Source organism: Emys orbicularis, chromosome 1, assembly GCF_028017835.1.
Source record: "Emys orbicularis isolate rEmyOrb1 chromosome 1, rEmyOrb1.hap1, whole genome shotgun sequence".
Classification (NCBI taxonomy): Eukaryota; Metazoa; Chordata; order Testudines; family Emydidae; genus Emys; species Emys orbicularis.
The window spans coordinates 68,836,067-68,852,865 of NC_088683.1; the positions used below are offsets into that span (position 1 = coordinate 68,836,067).

Genomic DNA, 16,799 nt, shown 5'->3' on the forward strand with positions numbered 1-16,799 from the left:
GCATGTGTGATATTTAGTACACTGTTTTGTGATCCTTCATCTGGTGTAGAATGATACAAGGTGTGTATATTTGGATGATCACATGGTGAATTATAATAACTGCAGGGATATTTGTGTATTTTATGTAAATAGAAAATACTGCATGTCTTTATGCAATGATTCCAAACCTGGTTCATTCCCTGGTTTGGAGAGAGAGACACTTTCCTTGTTGGCAGTCGTCTATTTGTGCTTAGAAGGATTGACTTAACACAGCTCACCAGAAATAAAGCCCCCAGTCCACACCACACCTGAAGCTAAACTCTTGGATGTTAAGAGTTCTGACAGTTTAAAAATTGTGGCAAAGAAAGGATATTACATTTTTTTTTTTTTTAATGAAAATCCCAGAGATGTTGCTGATCTCTTCACAATTGAGTAACAAATATATAGTTATATAGAAAAATTGGAAGGGGGGGAGGGCAGCCTGTCTACTTAGTTACTACTTCTAAGTGACCTATACTGTTTTACTCTAATAGCACTGACACTATAAAAATTCCAAGTGATTCAATCTTTGTAGTATATTGTAAATGTTAATATTTATTAGCAGTATTTTAGACATCTGGTATATTTCCCCTTGGTCTTTGTAAATATTGCCCTTATGTGTGTGTGTGTGTGTTTGTTTTTTGTTTTGTTAAAGGACAGACTTTGTTTGCAAACTGAATTATATCTGGTGGATTAAATAAATCCTGAAAATATTTGCTCAATCCGGCAGTTTTTCTGCTTGCAGAATTCCTTTGGTCTTTGAGAATGTATATGGATTACAGGATTGTGCCCTTGCTCATTCAAAATATCACTACAAAGCAGTGTGGTCTTTTCAAACAGCTGTGCAATATTGACACCACTCATAGGTGCATCAATATTTTAATGGCTCAAAATATTAATCAAAATATTTTGAGAGGATTTGTAATAGCAAATATCAATACTATCTGTCAGTGTCCATTAAAATTAAATAGCATTAAAAAAGTGCATGTACCTTTAAAAGAAACAAATCTTTCAATGTTGGAAAAAATATGCCGGATATATTTGAATTATTTTAGTGTCCTTTGTTGTACGAAATCACAACTCTCAAGGAAATTAAGGTTTTATTTTCTGTTTTTAAATAGAGCACATGTAATAAAGAATCGTTTGAAATCCCTCCTGACATTTGTTGTCTTTTAATTTTTTTCTTCTTGAATGTATTATATAATAATCAAAATGATTTGAGGGATTCAAGGTCAGTATTTTCTTTGTTAGAGAATGAGATCTGTTTTTCCTCATTGCCAGCATAGATTTTTTTTTTTTTTTTTTTAATTAACTTTTTGTAAATCCATGTATATGCAGCCTTGATCCAAAGTCATTTGAAGTCAGTGGGAAGCTCTTAAGGCTTCTCGTTGACTTCAGTGGGCTTTGGACATGTACTAACTAAGGTGAAAACAATCAGAACTTAATGTCTATGAATACTGCTAACTAAAAGGTTCTGAGCTCCTGCTGCATTACAGGTTTGTGGATTCATACAGTCCATGATCTTGCTCTGTGTTTACTGGTATGTAACTCATCTTTGTGTTCTTACACTACCTCAGTCCCTACTATAACATGGAAAAAAATTAATAAGTACCTGCTATAGAGAAGCTAACAAATAGAGGAAAATTCTTATGATTAACTTACAAAGAAGCAAAATTCAGTGAATTGTAGTTTGCATCTGCAGAGATATTGTTGTGAATCTCTGTTGTCCTTGACATTCGATTTTTTTTTTTCTTTTTTCCCAATTCACCTTGTAAACTCGATGTGTTTCTAAGTCACTAAAGAATGAGGGAGGTTTCTTGTAGCTCATTTAACACGTGTAGTTTCCTATAGATTGAAAAGTTGTATAGCATAGTGGATAAAGTGTTTGATAATGCAATGGTAGTTTGCACTAAGGCTGTTCTTTTATTAATATTGCAGTTGATTTTTTCCATTAATGGAACTGCATTATTTTTATAACAAATTATATATATCTGTACCTATAATAAACCCAATACAAAACATATCACATTAAACAAAATGAATAAACTGAACTATAATATGTGCATTTATATATATAATATAAGAAAAAACAAGTTCTTGTGATTTGATCATTCAAAAGGCGGGGGGTGGGGGTGGGGGAGACACCTCTGTAGGATTTGAGGGAGATGTGACTTAAAATCCATAAGAGAGAAATCATTACTCAAAAACTATCTGATTTTGCTGTAGAAAGGGGATGTCTAACAGAACTGGAAGAAAGGAGAGAAGTCGTAGCTATTTAAGAGAGCAATTATTTTAGAGAGTATTACTGACATGGGACTATTTCTGCCATCTACATGAGAACTGTACAGATAAACTTTACAGTAGTTATCTTTAACCATACTGTATTGAAATTTCTGCATTCTGATTTGTTAATGCTTTGCCTTCAGTTCACCTCCAGTGTAAATAACAAACATGGTTGTCCAGCTTCACATTTCCCCCAGCTAAAAACATGTTTGATTGAAAATTTTAATAATAGCTAACGAGTGCTTCCCACAACTTGTGTGTTTAAAAAAAAAAAAAAAAAAAAAAAAAAAAGTTGTGTGCTAATTAACTCCCCTCAGCCTTTGGCATCAGAATTTATTCAGCCCAAAATACAGTTACGTGAAACAGAATGTCCTAAAAGTGGACATGGAAATAACCTGATGATTGCCATTTTGTGTGCTGAGCACAGATATCCATTATGTATGCAATCCCAAATACAATAACATTGCTAAGGAATAGTGTAGTTGATAGTGTTTCTGAACCTTATAGAAGGCTTTGTGTTGCACTCAATTATGCCACATATATATATATATATATATATATATATATAACCAATAGAGTTTCTGTACTGTAAGATATGTTGCGAAATAAACAGCTGTATTATAAGATTGATTATGAATAGTGAGGACATAAAATATGCTCAAAATCAAAGGATCTATTGGAAAGGTAACTCTAAATCATTACTCACCTTGGAAAAGTTTGATACGCAATAGTAATACTATATAGAAAATTAGCAAAACATTAAATATTCAGTGGACTAAATCAGCTTTACAATGCTGCAAAATTATTCCATTTCTACAGAACAGAGGAATAAGAAATCAATTCCTAGAGGAATCACATTTTCAGAAAATCGGATTATTGCCTTCTGTCTTCTCAGTGAGCGTGGATTATTTCAGCAGCTTTCTGAAAATGGGAGTTAAGAATTTGTCACTGCCTCCCAGTTTCTCTGCATACATTCTTGTTACCGCTTGCCATTCTACTACTGGGTTCTTCACGTGCTGGCCCTTGTGTGTTCCATTGTAGGTATGCATGGGCTCCATGCGCCTGAGACCAGGAGAGTCTCGCTGGGAGTGTCCATTGGTCTGTGCCTGTGCTCTTCCCCTCCTCGTGCTTTGAACTAAATGTGTAAGGAGTGGTGTGTACCAATTGCCTTTACTGTTCCTTCTTGTCACTGCATGGTCTGAGATGCAACAATCCAGTGTCCTCCAAGTTCTTCCTTCGACTTTAACTAAATAGTGTACATACAGTTCTTATTAGATAGTTTTATTTAGTACAGTTAGGCACTGAGGAGTCATATATCCCCTTTGGGGACTCCTTGCCCATGTCCTGTTGTGGACATTGAATTATACCCAAGGATACAGGATTCAAAAACTGTGTTTCTTGCCCTCATGCCTTGCCAGTCAGTGACAACCTTCGGAAGTGCTGGTACTGCCTTGGAAAAGCACACATCTCCACCAGATGCAGATACTGCTCCTTGCCGAGACACACCCAGCAGGCATGGGAGTTGAGGATCAGAAAACATCTTATGGAGCAGGTGAGACCTCAGTCTGATCCAGGCTGGGCAACTCCCCTGTACATCGGTCAGAGGTGTTAAGAAGCATGCCTCCTAGCACTGTGGCTTCCTTAACAGGGGTGAGTAGAAGTACAGTTGAAGACTCCTGAACACAGGGAAAGCACACACTAAAATCTAGAGAGGTCTCCCTTTGAATCCTCCTCTAAGATGAAGACTTCCTCCCCAACTCCCTCTGAGTTGGCTGAATTGTTGCACTCTGGTCACAGATCCCAAAAGAGCCCTGGTGCCAAGTTTCGGGCCTGGAAGTCTAAGATTATTTTGGTTCCAGGACCAGCTTCTACTGCTTCACCATCGGTACAAGAGCAAGGAGAAACACTGTGGCTTCCACTACCCTCCATACCAAAGAAGACGACGACGTTACAAAGAGCCATTTGCACCAGTGGTACTGACATGCTCACATATATAAGCTATGACTTCCAAGACACTTCTTATGCCAGCTCCATCAGTACAGGAGACAATCTTCATCCCCTGTGCAGGGAGAGGTATACTACCAGTGAGGATATCATTCTCCTCCCTGATCCATGCACTTCTCATTCTTTTGGAACCTGTTCTCTGTTGGGAGATTTTGATACCATTTGGTACAGGAATACTACTAAGAGAGTGATTGTTCTCCACTGCCATCCAGCAGTAGGGGTGCTATGACATTGATGGCACTGAGGGTGTCGCCATTAGAACTGGACTCTGTTTTCATTTGAAGCATCTGACACTGAGGAAGGACCATCATTGGTCCCCACCAAGGGAAGTTGCCTGGCTGCAGAATCCAGAAACTCCTGGCCCCTCCATAACCCTATAGGGTGGCATACCATTGGTACCCTATGCTCTGTGGACCCCCTCAAACCACAATGGTGTTAAACTCCGAATAGGTTGGAAGAGAAGCCAGGAAGTAATTTCCCCTCCCTCCTTCCTATAGGTACCCTTGATCCGTATCTGATCACTGGTAGCAATCCCCTTCCCTCACCCCCCAGACCTTCCCACCAAAGGAAGGAAAAAGCACTAGGCAAGTAATGGGTACTAACAACATTAAGATTTATTAAAATAACTCAATAGTTAATGCACAAATTGGCGTAAAGCCAGGACCTCAAAACTATAAGTGGGTCAATAAGATAAATAGGTAAAACTGTACATCACCATTTCACAGGGATACCAGGAGGGGAACAGGGACGTCACAACAGGATCGGGACCATGGCTGGTACAAGAACGGACAAGGACAGCAACCAGGAACACAGTGGACTGGACAAGGATCAGGAGCACACTTGGGAACAGGTGAGTTGATCTTCCTTGATGTTATTCCGCAGACATTGGGCTGCCTGTGGGACAGACAGCATGCTTCACAGGGTGTGCCGGGCTTTTGTGCTCTCCTGTTACTAGGCAGGCTATTCCCAAGTCACATGACACAATTTTCCTGCTCTTACTGAAAAAGGGCAGCAACTGATGAACAAGCAGGGGGTCAAACATGGAAGCAAACAACCACTTAAACAAAATGGTAAAACCCCAAAACAAGCCTTACAATGGACCCTTCTCACTGGCCATATTGAGGACCGTGGGACCTTTATACACATTATCCAGAATTGTACAGTCCTGTAGAAAATTACACTATATCCCTCTTCTTCAAGAGAGCAAGCTGAGTTCTCCCAGAGCCCGAGGAAGAGGAGGAATGAGGATTGGATCTATCATCATCATCTCCTGAGAAGGCAGTTGCCCCAGCATTACTATGTTGTGCCTAATAATCACAAACCATTCCAGCAGCTATTCAGGAGCATTGCTAAGGTGCTTTAGATCCCTGTGGACAAGGTCCAGGAATCAGCACACAACTCCTGGACAGTCTACAGAGTGCAGGCCTGGTAGGGTGGTGCTCCTAGTGTAGTGAATGAGGTTCTCCTAGTACCAGCTAAGATGGTGCGGCACACTCCAGCACCATGTGCACCTACTTCTAAAAGCAGAGAAAGATATATATTTTCTTAGCTAAGGGAGCAGAGTTTTCTGTTCACTCATCCTGTTCCGAACTCCTTCGTGGTGCAAACTGGGTGGTGAAAAGTGGAGACAACTGCATAGCCGATTTACCCCTTTGGATAATGAAGCTAACCACCTGGATCTTCTGGGAAGAAAGGTATTCACATCAACCAGCTTGCAAATTCCAAATAGTCAATTATCAAGCATTACTGGCAAAGTAGAATTTTATCAACTATTCTAAGTTTTCAGATTTTTGAGACACGCTTCCATGGGAAAACACACTTCCAGGCTCTTACTGAAGAAGGTAGGCTGGTGGCCAGATCATCTCCAGGCTGCAGTAGACATGGCCAATGTAGCCTCTAGATTGATGGCAACCGGAATCCTGGCTTCACTTTTCAGGGTTCCCCATGGAGGTACAGGTCACTGTTGAAGATTTACCCTTTGAAGGGGCAACTTGTTCAGCCAAAAGACTGAATTATTGCATATGTTAAGACTCAAGGTCAACCTTCTGTGCTCAGGGAATATCCCTGAAGTGTTGCTGACCTCTTCACAATTGACTAACAGATATATGTATATGTAGAAAAATGAAGAAGAAAATAAAGCCTAATATAGTTATTATTTCTAAGTAAAGCTATGTTTTAGTCACGGGTATTTTTAGTAAAAGTCATGGACAGGACACGGGCAGTAAACTAAAATTCATGGCCCATGACCTGTCCTACACACCCACTTGGGTGCTCCGGGGCAGGAGGTGGCCCAGGGGTGCCACAGGTGCTCTGGGTGGGTAGGAGGGCGGCCTGAGACCCCCATTGGTGCTGGGAGGGGGCGGGGGCGGTGTGCAACCCAGGACCCCACTAGTGCGGGGGGGGGGGGAAGAGGGGGCTGGCGGGCTCCCTACCCGGCTCCACATGGCTTCCCAAAGTGACTGGCATATCCCTGCGGCCCCTAGGTGGGTGCACTTGGGACTGCCACTATTGTAGAACTAGATGTTTGGCTGTGATCAAGTTCTACCCAACCATACTGTTTCAAAGGCCTTCAGTTTCCAAGATGGATTGGTTAGGATGGTGTGGCCAGCCTGCAGTTCCAGATTGGTGGACAGAAAGAAATTGGTCCATATATTTACCTCTGTCCAGAAAAGACAGTTTGCAGGACAATCCCTAAGCATATGGTGTAAGTTGAGTACCTGCTGCATTGCAGCGCCAGCATTTGTCAAACCTGGGTACTCTGGACTTGAAAAGTCTATGTGGAAACTAGTGCATTCTCCAAAGAATTTTCTACTGGACCTAGCTTAACACCACTTGCTAGATTTGGGGTTGTATAGTGGAACAAATCTGATTCCACTGAATGTTGGTAAGGGAAACTGATCACTCATCTTCCCATTTCTTTCTAACATTGTCCGTGCTGATTGCCAATTTGCCTGATAGTTTGGAATACAGATTAGACAATGACTTAGGTAGACAGTGTAACTTTTTCAGGAAGCTCCAAAGTTAAGGATTCTGGGGCTGCAGAGACATCTGAACCAAATTGGTGTTGCAGAGCATAAAATTATTGCCATTCCTTCTTTGGATCCAGTTGGAATTTCTTCCTAAGATGAGGAAGGAGCATGAAGGAATCATTTTCAATTATGTGATTAATGCTCAAAATGTCTTTTTTAAATTCAGTCAGGCCATAGAGTGGGTCTATATGTAATTAAAATTTTTGAATGACTCCAAATTGAAGTCTCTGAATGTAATAAGGGATGATATTTAAACTGAGACACAACCAGATACCAAGCTTTCCAAGATGTCAGAATTGTGACAGATTTCTTCTTTGGAAAATGGTAGAAGTCTGATTTTAGAATTGATTCTAGTGGTGGTGGGAGTACAGTTCTTCTTCGAGTGATTGCTCCTGTGTATTCCACAGTAGGTGTGCGTGCTCGCCACATGCACCGGTGCCAGAAGTTTTTCCCTTAGCAGTACCCGTACTGGGGGAGCACCGCGGCGACCCCTGGAGTGGCGCCTGTATATCGCGCTATAAGGGGAGCTACGGGCTCCCCCCACCCTCAGTTTCTTCTTGCCGCCAGTGAAGGTAGTCGGAACTTTTGTGCTCCAGCTCTGCTGCAGCCCTTCTTCTCGACCTCAGTGGTACCGTTGTACATTGTTCTTCAGTTGTTAGAGTGCGCTTGGGGCATGCCCCGTGCCCCAGGCTTCAAGTCGTGCGACTCCTGTCGCCGCTCTATGCCCAGGAGCGACCCTCACGCTGACTGTCTTCGCTGCCTGGGTGAGACTCTCATAAGCGACCGTTGCAAGATCTGTAGGTCGTTCAAGACAAGAACCAAGAAGGAGAGAGACTTCTGACTTCGAGCTCTCCTGATGGAGTCGGCACTGACTCCGACGCCGGTGCGTAGATCGGACTCGGCACCGGCCACCGCGTCGTCGGTACTTAGCGAGGCCCCTTCGAGTAGTCGGCGCCATTCTCCCTCCGAAAAGCAAGGGAAGGGCTCGGCCTCGCAACGGCGCCACGATAAGGACAAGAGGGAGGCTGGTCCCGCGCTGGGCAGCCCTCGATTCCCCCCCTCCCCCGGCTCTAAGGCTCTGACTTGTGTGGAGGGGAGCAGCCCGGTACCGTCGACCCAGGCATCCCCACCGGTACGGATGCCGTCGACGCCGGAGGAGGTGCAGGCTGCGAAGGACATTATGTCCCTGCCTGTCCCGAGCTCGCAATCGGGTACGGGCCCTAGGTCGCTGGGCAAGCCCCCTTTGGGTGCCCACCAGACCTCCCCGAGCAGCCACAGTTCCCGCTCCGAAGATCGATCCCCGCACTGCTTGGCGCGCAGCGGGCGCTCTTCGGACAGCTCCAGGCCACCCTTGACGCCGGCCAGACCGGTAGGGCCACCGTGGGAACGGGAGTCCTGGGGTCCCTCCACGCCCCCTGCCAGCGAGCGGAGGCACCGAGGAAGGCACCAGGAACGCTCACCTGCTAGACGTGGGTACCGGAGCCGCTCTCGACGGGACAGACGTCGCCCCTCCCGTTCCAGCTCCCGCTTGTCAAGGCGCCACGCCGGAGACCCCCCTCGGGGTACCTCGGCGTGATGGCACCGGGCTTCGCGTCACCTCTGCACCACGGTATTGCCAACATTTCAAACTCCCTGTAGCAAACCCCCGTCTCCTTGGCCCCAATCTCGAAAAAGGCCGAAAGGAAATACTTTGTGCTGGCGAAGGACCATGAATACCTGTATTCACACCCAGCACTCAACTCGCTCGTCAGGGAATCGATAAACCACAGAGAGCGTCAGGGCCAGCCCGCACCCACCCCAAAAAATAAAGATGCCAGGAGACTGGACTCCTTTAGTAGAAAATTTTATTCATCGGCTAGCTTCCAGCTTCGCGTAGCCAACCACCAGGCCTTACTGAGCAGGTACGACTTCAACCTGTGGGCGTCCCTGCCAAAATTTGAGCCCCTCCTCCCGGACCAGGACAGGAAGGACTTCAGGGCCCTGGTGGAAGAGGGGTTGGCAGTGGCAAAAGTGGCCCTGCAAGCGGCGTCCGATGTGGCAGACACGGCAGCCCGCTTGATGGCTTCCGCGATCACCATGCGCAGGGTGTTGTGGCTCTTGTTGTCCGGGCTGTCGACGGAGGCACAATCGCTGATGCAGGACCTCCCGTTCGATGGCAAGGCGCTCTTTGCGGACCAGACGGACGTCAGGCTACATGGGATGAAGGATTCCCACACCACCTTGCAGACCTTGGGCCTCTATGTCCCCCCGGCTAAGGACAAGGCCAAATCTGTTCCGACGGCTCAACCTGCGAGGAGCAGATATGAGCCCCCGTACAAAAGGCCCAGAGACCAGAAGCGTCGGTCTCAGAGGCAGACCCGCTCTGCCCCGCAGCCCGGTCCCTCTAAGGGCAAGAGGCAAGGGAAGAGGCGGTTTTGACTGTCTGCAGGGGGGCACCGGGCCTGTTGCCAGGGAGACCCCCCGATTAACAAAGTTTTTGTTCTGCAACCGATTGTCGGCCTTCCTCAGGGCGTGTTCCCGCAGTACTTCGGCCCAATGGGTCCTCAGTACCATCTCCAAGGGCTACGTGTTGCAGTTCACCTCACCCCCGCCAAATCACCCGCCATCCACGATGGCCCCGGGGGACCCGGAACACGTCCACCTCCTGTGTCAGGAGATGGACCAATTGCTCCACTTAAGGGCGGTGGAAAGGGTACCGGTTCAGTTCCAGGGCAAAGGGTTCTACTCCCGATACTTCCTGACCCCGAAGGCGAAAGGGGGTCTCAGGCATATTCTGGACCTGCGCGACCTGAACAGGTTTCTAACCCGTTCCAAGTTCCGCATGGTGTCCCTGGCCTCTATTATCCCCTCCCTGGACCCGGGGGACTGGTATGCGGTCCTGGATCTCCAGGACATGTACTTTCATGTCCATATTTTCGAGAGACACATACATTTCCTCCGATTCATGGTGGGGATGGACCACTACCAATTCACGGTCCTCCCCTTTGGCCTATCCACGGCTCCCAGGGTTTTCATGAAATGTATGTCTGTGGTAGCGGCCTACCTCAGGCGGGAGGGCGTACAAATCTTCCCTTACCTGGACGACTGGCTCCTCAAGGGGGAGTCCTGTTTCGAAGTGGAGTCCCACGTAGAGCTGCTTCTCTCGACATGCGCCAGTCTAGGCCTGGTCATGAACGAGACCAAATTGACATTAGTGCCCGTTCAGCACATAGAGTTCATTGGGGCCCTGCTGGACTCCTCCAGGGTCACAGCCTCCCTCCCCCTAGACAGGTTCGAGACCCTAAGGGATCTCATCGTCTCTGTCACGGCCTTCCCGGTGACCACGGCAAGGGCGTGTCTTTGGATTCTGGGACACATGGCGGCGTGCACTTACGTGGTCCGCCATGCCAGGCTCCGTATGAGGCCCCTCCAATTATGGCTGGCCTCCCAGTTCTCCCAAGCTCGGGACGGTCTGGACAAGGTTCTCACGGTCCCGTCCCCCATCTTTGCTTCCCTCCTATGGTGGTCCTGCCTGAGCAATGTGTTGTAAGGGGTTCCGTTCAGGGAAGCCAACCCGTCCATAGACCTGATGTCTGATGCTTCGGACCTGGGCTAGGGAGCCCACACTGGGGACGTTCAAACTCAGGGAAGATGGTCGGCCCCGGACTTGCCCCTTCACATAAACGTCAAGGAGCTCAGGGGGGTTCGGTTGGCGTGCGTGGCGTTCCTCACGTACCTCCGCGGCAAGGTGGTCAGAGTCCTCACGGACAACACCGCCGCCATGTACTATATCAACAGGCAAGGCGGGACTCGCTCCCTAGCCCTCTGCCGAGAAGCCCTAAACCTATGGGAGTTCTGTATAGCCCATGATATCTCCCTGTGGGCGGCTCACCTCCCAGGCATCCGCAATACGCAAGCGGACTGCCTCAGCAGGGTCCTCTCCCCCCAGAACAAGTGGTCGCTCCACTCGGAAGTCACTCACCGGCTCTTCCAAGAGTGGGGAGCTCCCCAGATCGACTTGTTTGCAACCCGTCAGAACCGGCATTGTCCCCCGGTCCTGCTCCAGGGGAGAGGGAGGGGAAGGCGCGATCTCCGACTTGTTCCTCCTGAGCTGGTCGTGCCAGCTCCTCTATGCGTTCCCCCTCATCGCCAAGGTCCTTCACAAGGTGAAAGTGGACAATGCGAGAGTCATTCTCATAGCCCCGGCGTGGGCCCGCCAGCACTGGTACGGGCCCCTCCTACGCCTCTTAGCGGCCCCCCCCCCACTCCGCCCGGACCTCCTCTCCCACGACGGTGGGGCGCCTCCTCCATCCCAATCTGGCCGCGCTTCACCTGACAGCGTGGCTGCTCCGTGGCTGAATGAGGAGGAGAATCGGTGTTCGGAGCAGGTAAGGCGAGTCCTCCTGGAAAGCAGGAAGCCATCCACGCGTCGGACGTACGTGGCAAAGTGGTCCAGGTTCGCCAGGTGGGCAAGTGAGCGGGAGTGTCCCCTTCCGCCGCACCTCTCCAGTTTATCCTGGACTACCTCTTATCCTTTAGGGCCAAGGGACTGGCACCTGCCTCGGTCAGGGTGCACCTGGTGGCCATATCGGCTTTCCACCCGCTAGTGCAAGGCCACTTGGTCTTCTCCCACTCGACGACCTCCCGTTTCCTGAAGGGCCTTGACCGTTCGTTCCCGTATGCTAGGCCCCCCGTGCCGCAATGGGACCTCAACCTGGTCTTGTCCCGTCTCACGGGACCCCCCTTTGAACCCCTGGCCACGCGTTCCTGGTCACACCTCTCATGGAAGGTGGCCTTCCTAGTGGCGATCACGTCGGCCCGACGTGTCTCGGAGCTCAGGGTCTTAACCTCGGAACCCCCTAATACAGTTTTCCATAGGGATAAAGTGCAGCTCCACCCACACCCAACGTTCCTCCCGAAGGTGGTCTCCGCCTTCCATATGGAGCAGAGCATCTTCCTCCCCCGTGCTCTGTCCCAAGCCCCATTCCTCTAGTGAGGAACGCCGCCTCCACACGGTCGATGTGCGTAGGGTGTTGGCTTTTTATCTGGATCGGACTAAGCCGTTCCGGAAATCCTCTCAACTCTTTATTGCCTCGGCCGTGGCTAAGGGGCAACCCATCTCCACCCAGCGACTTTCCCGCTGGATCACCTCGTGCATACGCACGTGTTATGATTTGGCAGGGATTCCCCCACCACCGATTGTAAGGGCACACTCTACGAGGACTCAGGCCTCATCAGCTGCCTACGTCGCCCATGTTCCCATCCAGGACATTTGTAGGGTGGCCACGTGGGCCTCAGTTCACATATTTACTTCGCATTACGCGATCGTCTCCCAGTCTAGGGATGACGCCGGGTTTGGCAGGGCGGTACTTCGTCCCGAACCATCCTGAACTCCTACCCACCTCCAACAGATATTGCTTGGAATCACCTACTGTGGAATACACAGGAGCAATCACTTGAAGAAGAAAGGACAGTTACCTGTTCCGTAACTGGCGTTCTTCGAGATGTGTTGCTCCTGTCTATTCCACACCCCTCTGTCGGAGTTGTCCGGCAAGAAGGAACCGAGGGTGGGGGGAGCCCGTAGCTCCCCTTATAGCGTGATATACAGGTGCCACTCCAGGGGTCGCCACGGTACTCCCCCAGTATGGGTACTGCTAAGGGAAAAACTTGCGGCACTGGTACACGTGGTGAGCACGCACACCTATTGTGGAATAGACAGGAGCAACACATCTCGAAGAACGCCAGTTACGGAACAGGTAACTGTCCTTTCCTTCCTCCATGTACAGCCAGGCTGGAGAGCCTGAGCGTTGAAGGGCCAATCATTATGCCACTTGTCTCAAGATTGAGGCTAATATAATAAAGCCTCAAGTTGGGTAGACCCAAAGCCTCCTGATTTGATAGGCAGTCGCGGTTTTTCTCAAAGGATATTCTGGGCTTGTTGTCCACACCCCACAAGAAGATCTTACAAATGTTAATTCTGAAGAAAAAAAAAATACCAGAAGGGTAATTATAAACTGGCAAGGAGCTAAGCATAAATAGAAGCATTAGGAGGACATTCATCTTTAATATATTAAACTCTACCCCAAAGGGATAGAGGGAGGGCCTGCCATCTATGTAAATCCAAAGCTATTGGTGTGGTAAGAGGATTAAAATTAATTTTGACTTTCTTTTATATTCCTAGAAAAGCAGACTCCCAAGCCACTGGCTGATTTCTTCCTGTTGCCAGCGAAAAGTTTTGTCTAAGAGGGTGACATTATGCACTTTCTGAGAGATACTGACAGCCTCCAACTTGTGCCAATTAATTTTGTGCCCTGGGATTTTCCCAAACAATTCAATGGTTTTGTAATATATTGGGGGTGGCCTGAGGGGGGTTGGTGATGAATAAAAGTATATCAGCATATTTTTGTCTGTTAGGACCCTATGTGTAATACCTTGGATCCCCTAGCATGCTCTGATTTGTATTGCATGCAGCTCCAAGGCCAAATCAAATAGGAGGGGAGGGGGGGGACAACCCTGTCTATTGTTGTGGGACTAGAGACTGAAAAGAGGGGAAACGTAGTTATTGGTTGCAACCTGAGATTGGAGCACGGAAGTCTAACCTAGGAAATGAAAGAGGGACGAAGTCCATATTTTTATAGGATGAGGAAAAAATACCTCAAATTTGTTCTGTTGGAGGCTTTTCCACATCCACCAATAGAACAGCCATCAGTTTTAAGGGGTTTTGATAGTAGGACAGCACATTAAGATGAGTGTTTTCTGACCCTTGTCTCTCTTTTATAAAACCCACCTGGTCCAGGTGTATTATGCTCATTACTTTTTCTAATCATCCAGCTAGGATTCTAGACAATATTTTAATATCAGAGTTGATTATGAAAACAACAAGGAGTCTGATGGCACCTTAAAGACTAACAGAGTTGATTATGGATATTAGTAAATAGCTAGCATGTTCATAGGCATCTTTGTCAGGCTTAAAACTGACAGAGATTAGGGCTTCATTCATTGAAGAGGGCAGAGTGCCTCTACCAAAAAGCCTCAGTGTATACTTTGGCCAGTCTGGGAGCCAGAGTGTCTTTGAATTGGGCATAAAATTCATCAGGAAAGCCTTCGAGGCTGGGGCCTTACCCAATTTCTTGTTGCATAGGACAGCCATGCTCTCAGAAGTTTGTAAAGGGGAATCAAGCCAAATGTTTTGTTCTTCTGTTAGCTGGGGGAGTCGTTTTTTTTTTTTTGGTGTATTCCTCAAGTAATTAATCATCGGGAGTTTTTGTTTAAATATGAGTATTGGTAGAATTTAGAGAATTGTTCATTAATACTTTTTTGATTGGTGAGTATCTGCCTCTGACGAGTGCATTGAGGGGATGTTAGCTTTCAGTGAATTAGTTTCCCAGTTTTGTTGCTGAATTCCTAGTATGTCTGTTTTACTCTAAATAAAGCAAATTCAGCCTGAGCCAAGGCTAATGTATTAATTTCATATCTGAGATTGGTCATCTTGGAGTTTATCAGAAAAGGGAGAATCAGCATAGCTAAGATCTGCCTCCTTGAGCCTTTACATTAAATTCACCAGCTCACCCTGCTTAGCTCTTTTTATGAGAGAAGTAGGATATTATTCTTCCCCTTAAGTATGCCTTGAAAGTGTCCAAATGACATTGCTTGGGAGATCAAATGGTTGTCATTGGTCTCAAAGAAAAATTGTTTTTCTTCCTCCACAAAGGTGTGTTTTGTTTTGTTTTTAATTGTGTGTCTAGTAGTAAAGAGGAGTTTAACCTCCATCTTCCGGTAGCCCCTATATTTCAGGAGATGAGTAGCAACACCACAGGTGCATGATCAAAGATCATAGCAGGTGTTATTTCATTGTTAATGAAATACCAAGCCACCTGATACCAAAAAGCATTCACTCTGTGATTATAGAGAATGCAGGAGTGAGAAAAAGGTGGTGTTTCTACCTCTAGGGTGCTGCCGCCTCCATCTGGGCAATAATGGTCTGCCTCACGGAGGATTAGGAATGGTGGAGTCTGCTTGATCTGTCCAATAGCAGTTCTAACATTTTGTTGAAGTCCCTTGATATAATCAGATTTCCTAGGGAGGAGTCAATCTCAAAATAATTGATTGAAAAAGGAGGAATCATCTTTGTTGGGAGCCTAGAGTTAACAAAAGTGTATGTAACATGGGAGATGCCAGCGTTAAGTATTAAGAGCCTTCCTTCCATGTCTTTATCAGTTGATAGGATTTATGGGTTCAATTTTTTATTGAACTGAATTAACACCTGCCTAGACTTGGCTGGGTAATTACTAAAAAAGCCTCAGACTCAATGAGGTGGGGTTCCTGGAGCACTGTTAGATCAGCTTTCAACTTTCTTAAGTGAGACTTTTTTTGTTTTGTTTTATAGGGTTACACTGGTCATCATGATTGTGAGATGTCCGTACAGAGAATATCTGAGGGGTTATCCATGCTGAAAATTATTCTAACTAGGCCTTGCAGTCAAAGGCAGGTCACTCAAAGATAGTGTGCCTTGAGACATACTTCTCCAGACATGGAGGTGGGAGACACTTATATCCCTGGTGGACCATTGTGGTCTTACAACAGAAGTCTATAAGCATAGTGAGTCATGTTAATGAAGAGCTTACAGGGACTTCAGAAGGCAATTAACAGGAAGAGTTACACAGTGTGGGAATGACCCTGTTTTCAGGTGAAGATCAAAGGTCTTGGTCTGGTATATCTGGGGTGCAGACAGACATCTAAGCTACCTTCAACTTGTGAAGACAGACCTGCTGCAAGCTTGATCTTGTGAAAGGGGGATGGATTTCAGCATTATTCTGGTATATTTAACCAGTCAAAACATTTATTGATTGTCCAGCCAACATTTTAAAAATATAGTAAACTTGGTTAAAAAAAAATCTTAGTTATTCAATTATACAATATACACTCTTTTGCAAATACAACTTTTAGCTCTTAAAAACACATTTGTGCATTGATGTGCTAGAGATAATGTCTTCAAGTCTCACCTAATTCATCCATGGCTCTATTTGAAAACTGTATACAAAACAGTCATTAAAGCCAAGAAATGCAAAGTAGGTTTTACTGCTGCTGAAATGCTTTCAAAATCCTGATAAAGAGGTTTGGTAGGGCATGAAGCATCTCTTGCTAGGGTGGAGACCTCTGGGAAAACAAAGTCATATTTCAAAGCACTGAAGTTTTCAGGACTGTTTGGTACTAGCAGTGTCTTTAGTATTGATCCAGATCCGGGTGCTGTAGCCTAAGGACAAACAGGAAAATGTTCTTACTAGCTTGTTTAACATGCTAGCTCTAGTCATTTTAGTTTAAAATATTTGTAAAGTAAATTATGTGAGTGCTTCTTTGCATCTAATGCAGAGATTAGATGTAGCGCTCCTCCTGTATAAACTAGTTAGGTAGATTGTGAAAGTAAAGATAAAGTAAAGATATAGAATGAACATTAAATGAGAAGGGTGAGAAATATTTTACACAAGT

The 16,799-nt window shown here is 46.4% G+C and overlaps 1 protein-coding gene across 2 annotated transcripts in view; it reads right to left on the reverse strand.

Annotated features, from left to right (window-relative positions):
* Positions 1-16,332: 16,332 nt before the first annotated feature.
* Positions 16,333-16,799, reverse strand: part of CPM (carboxypeptidase M) — a 62,886-nt gene continuing 62,419 nt past the window's right edge. For both annotated transcript variants that reach the window (XM_065423519.1, XM_065423520.1), the window contains one exon: positions 16,333-16,566. In XM_065423519.1, coding sequence (XP_065279591.1) covers positions 16,333-16,566 — 234 coding nt within the window. The remainder of the gene's footprint in view (positions 16,567-16,799) is intronic.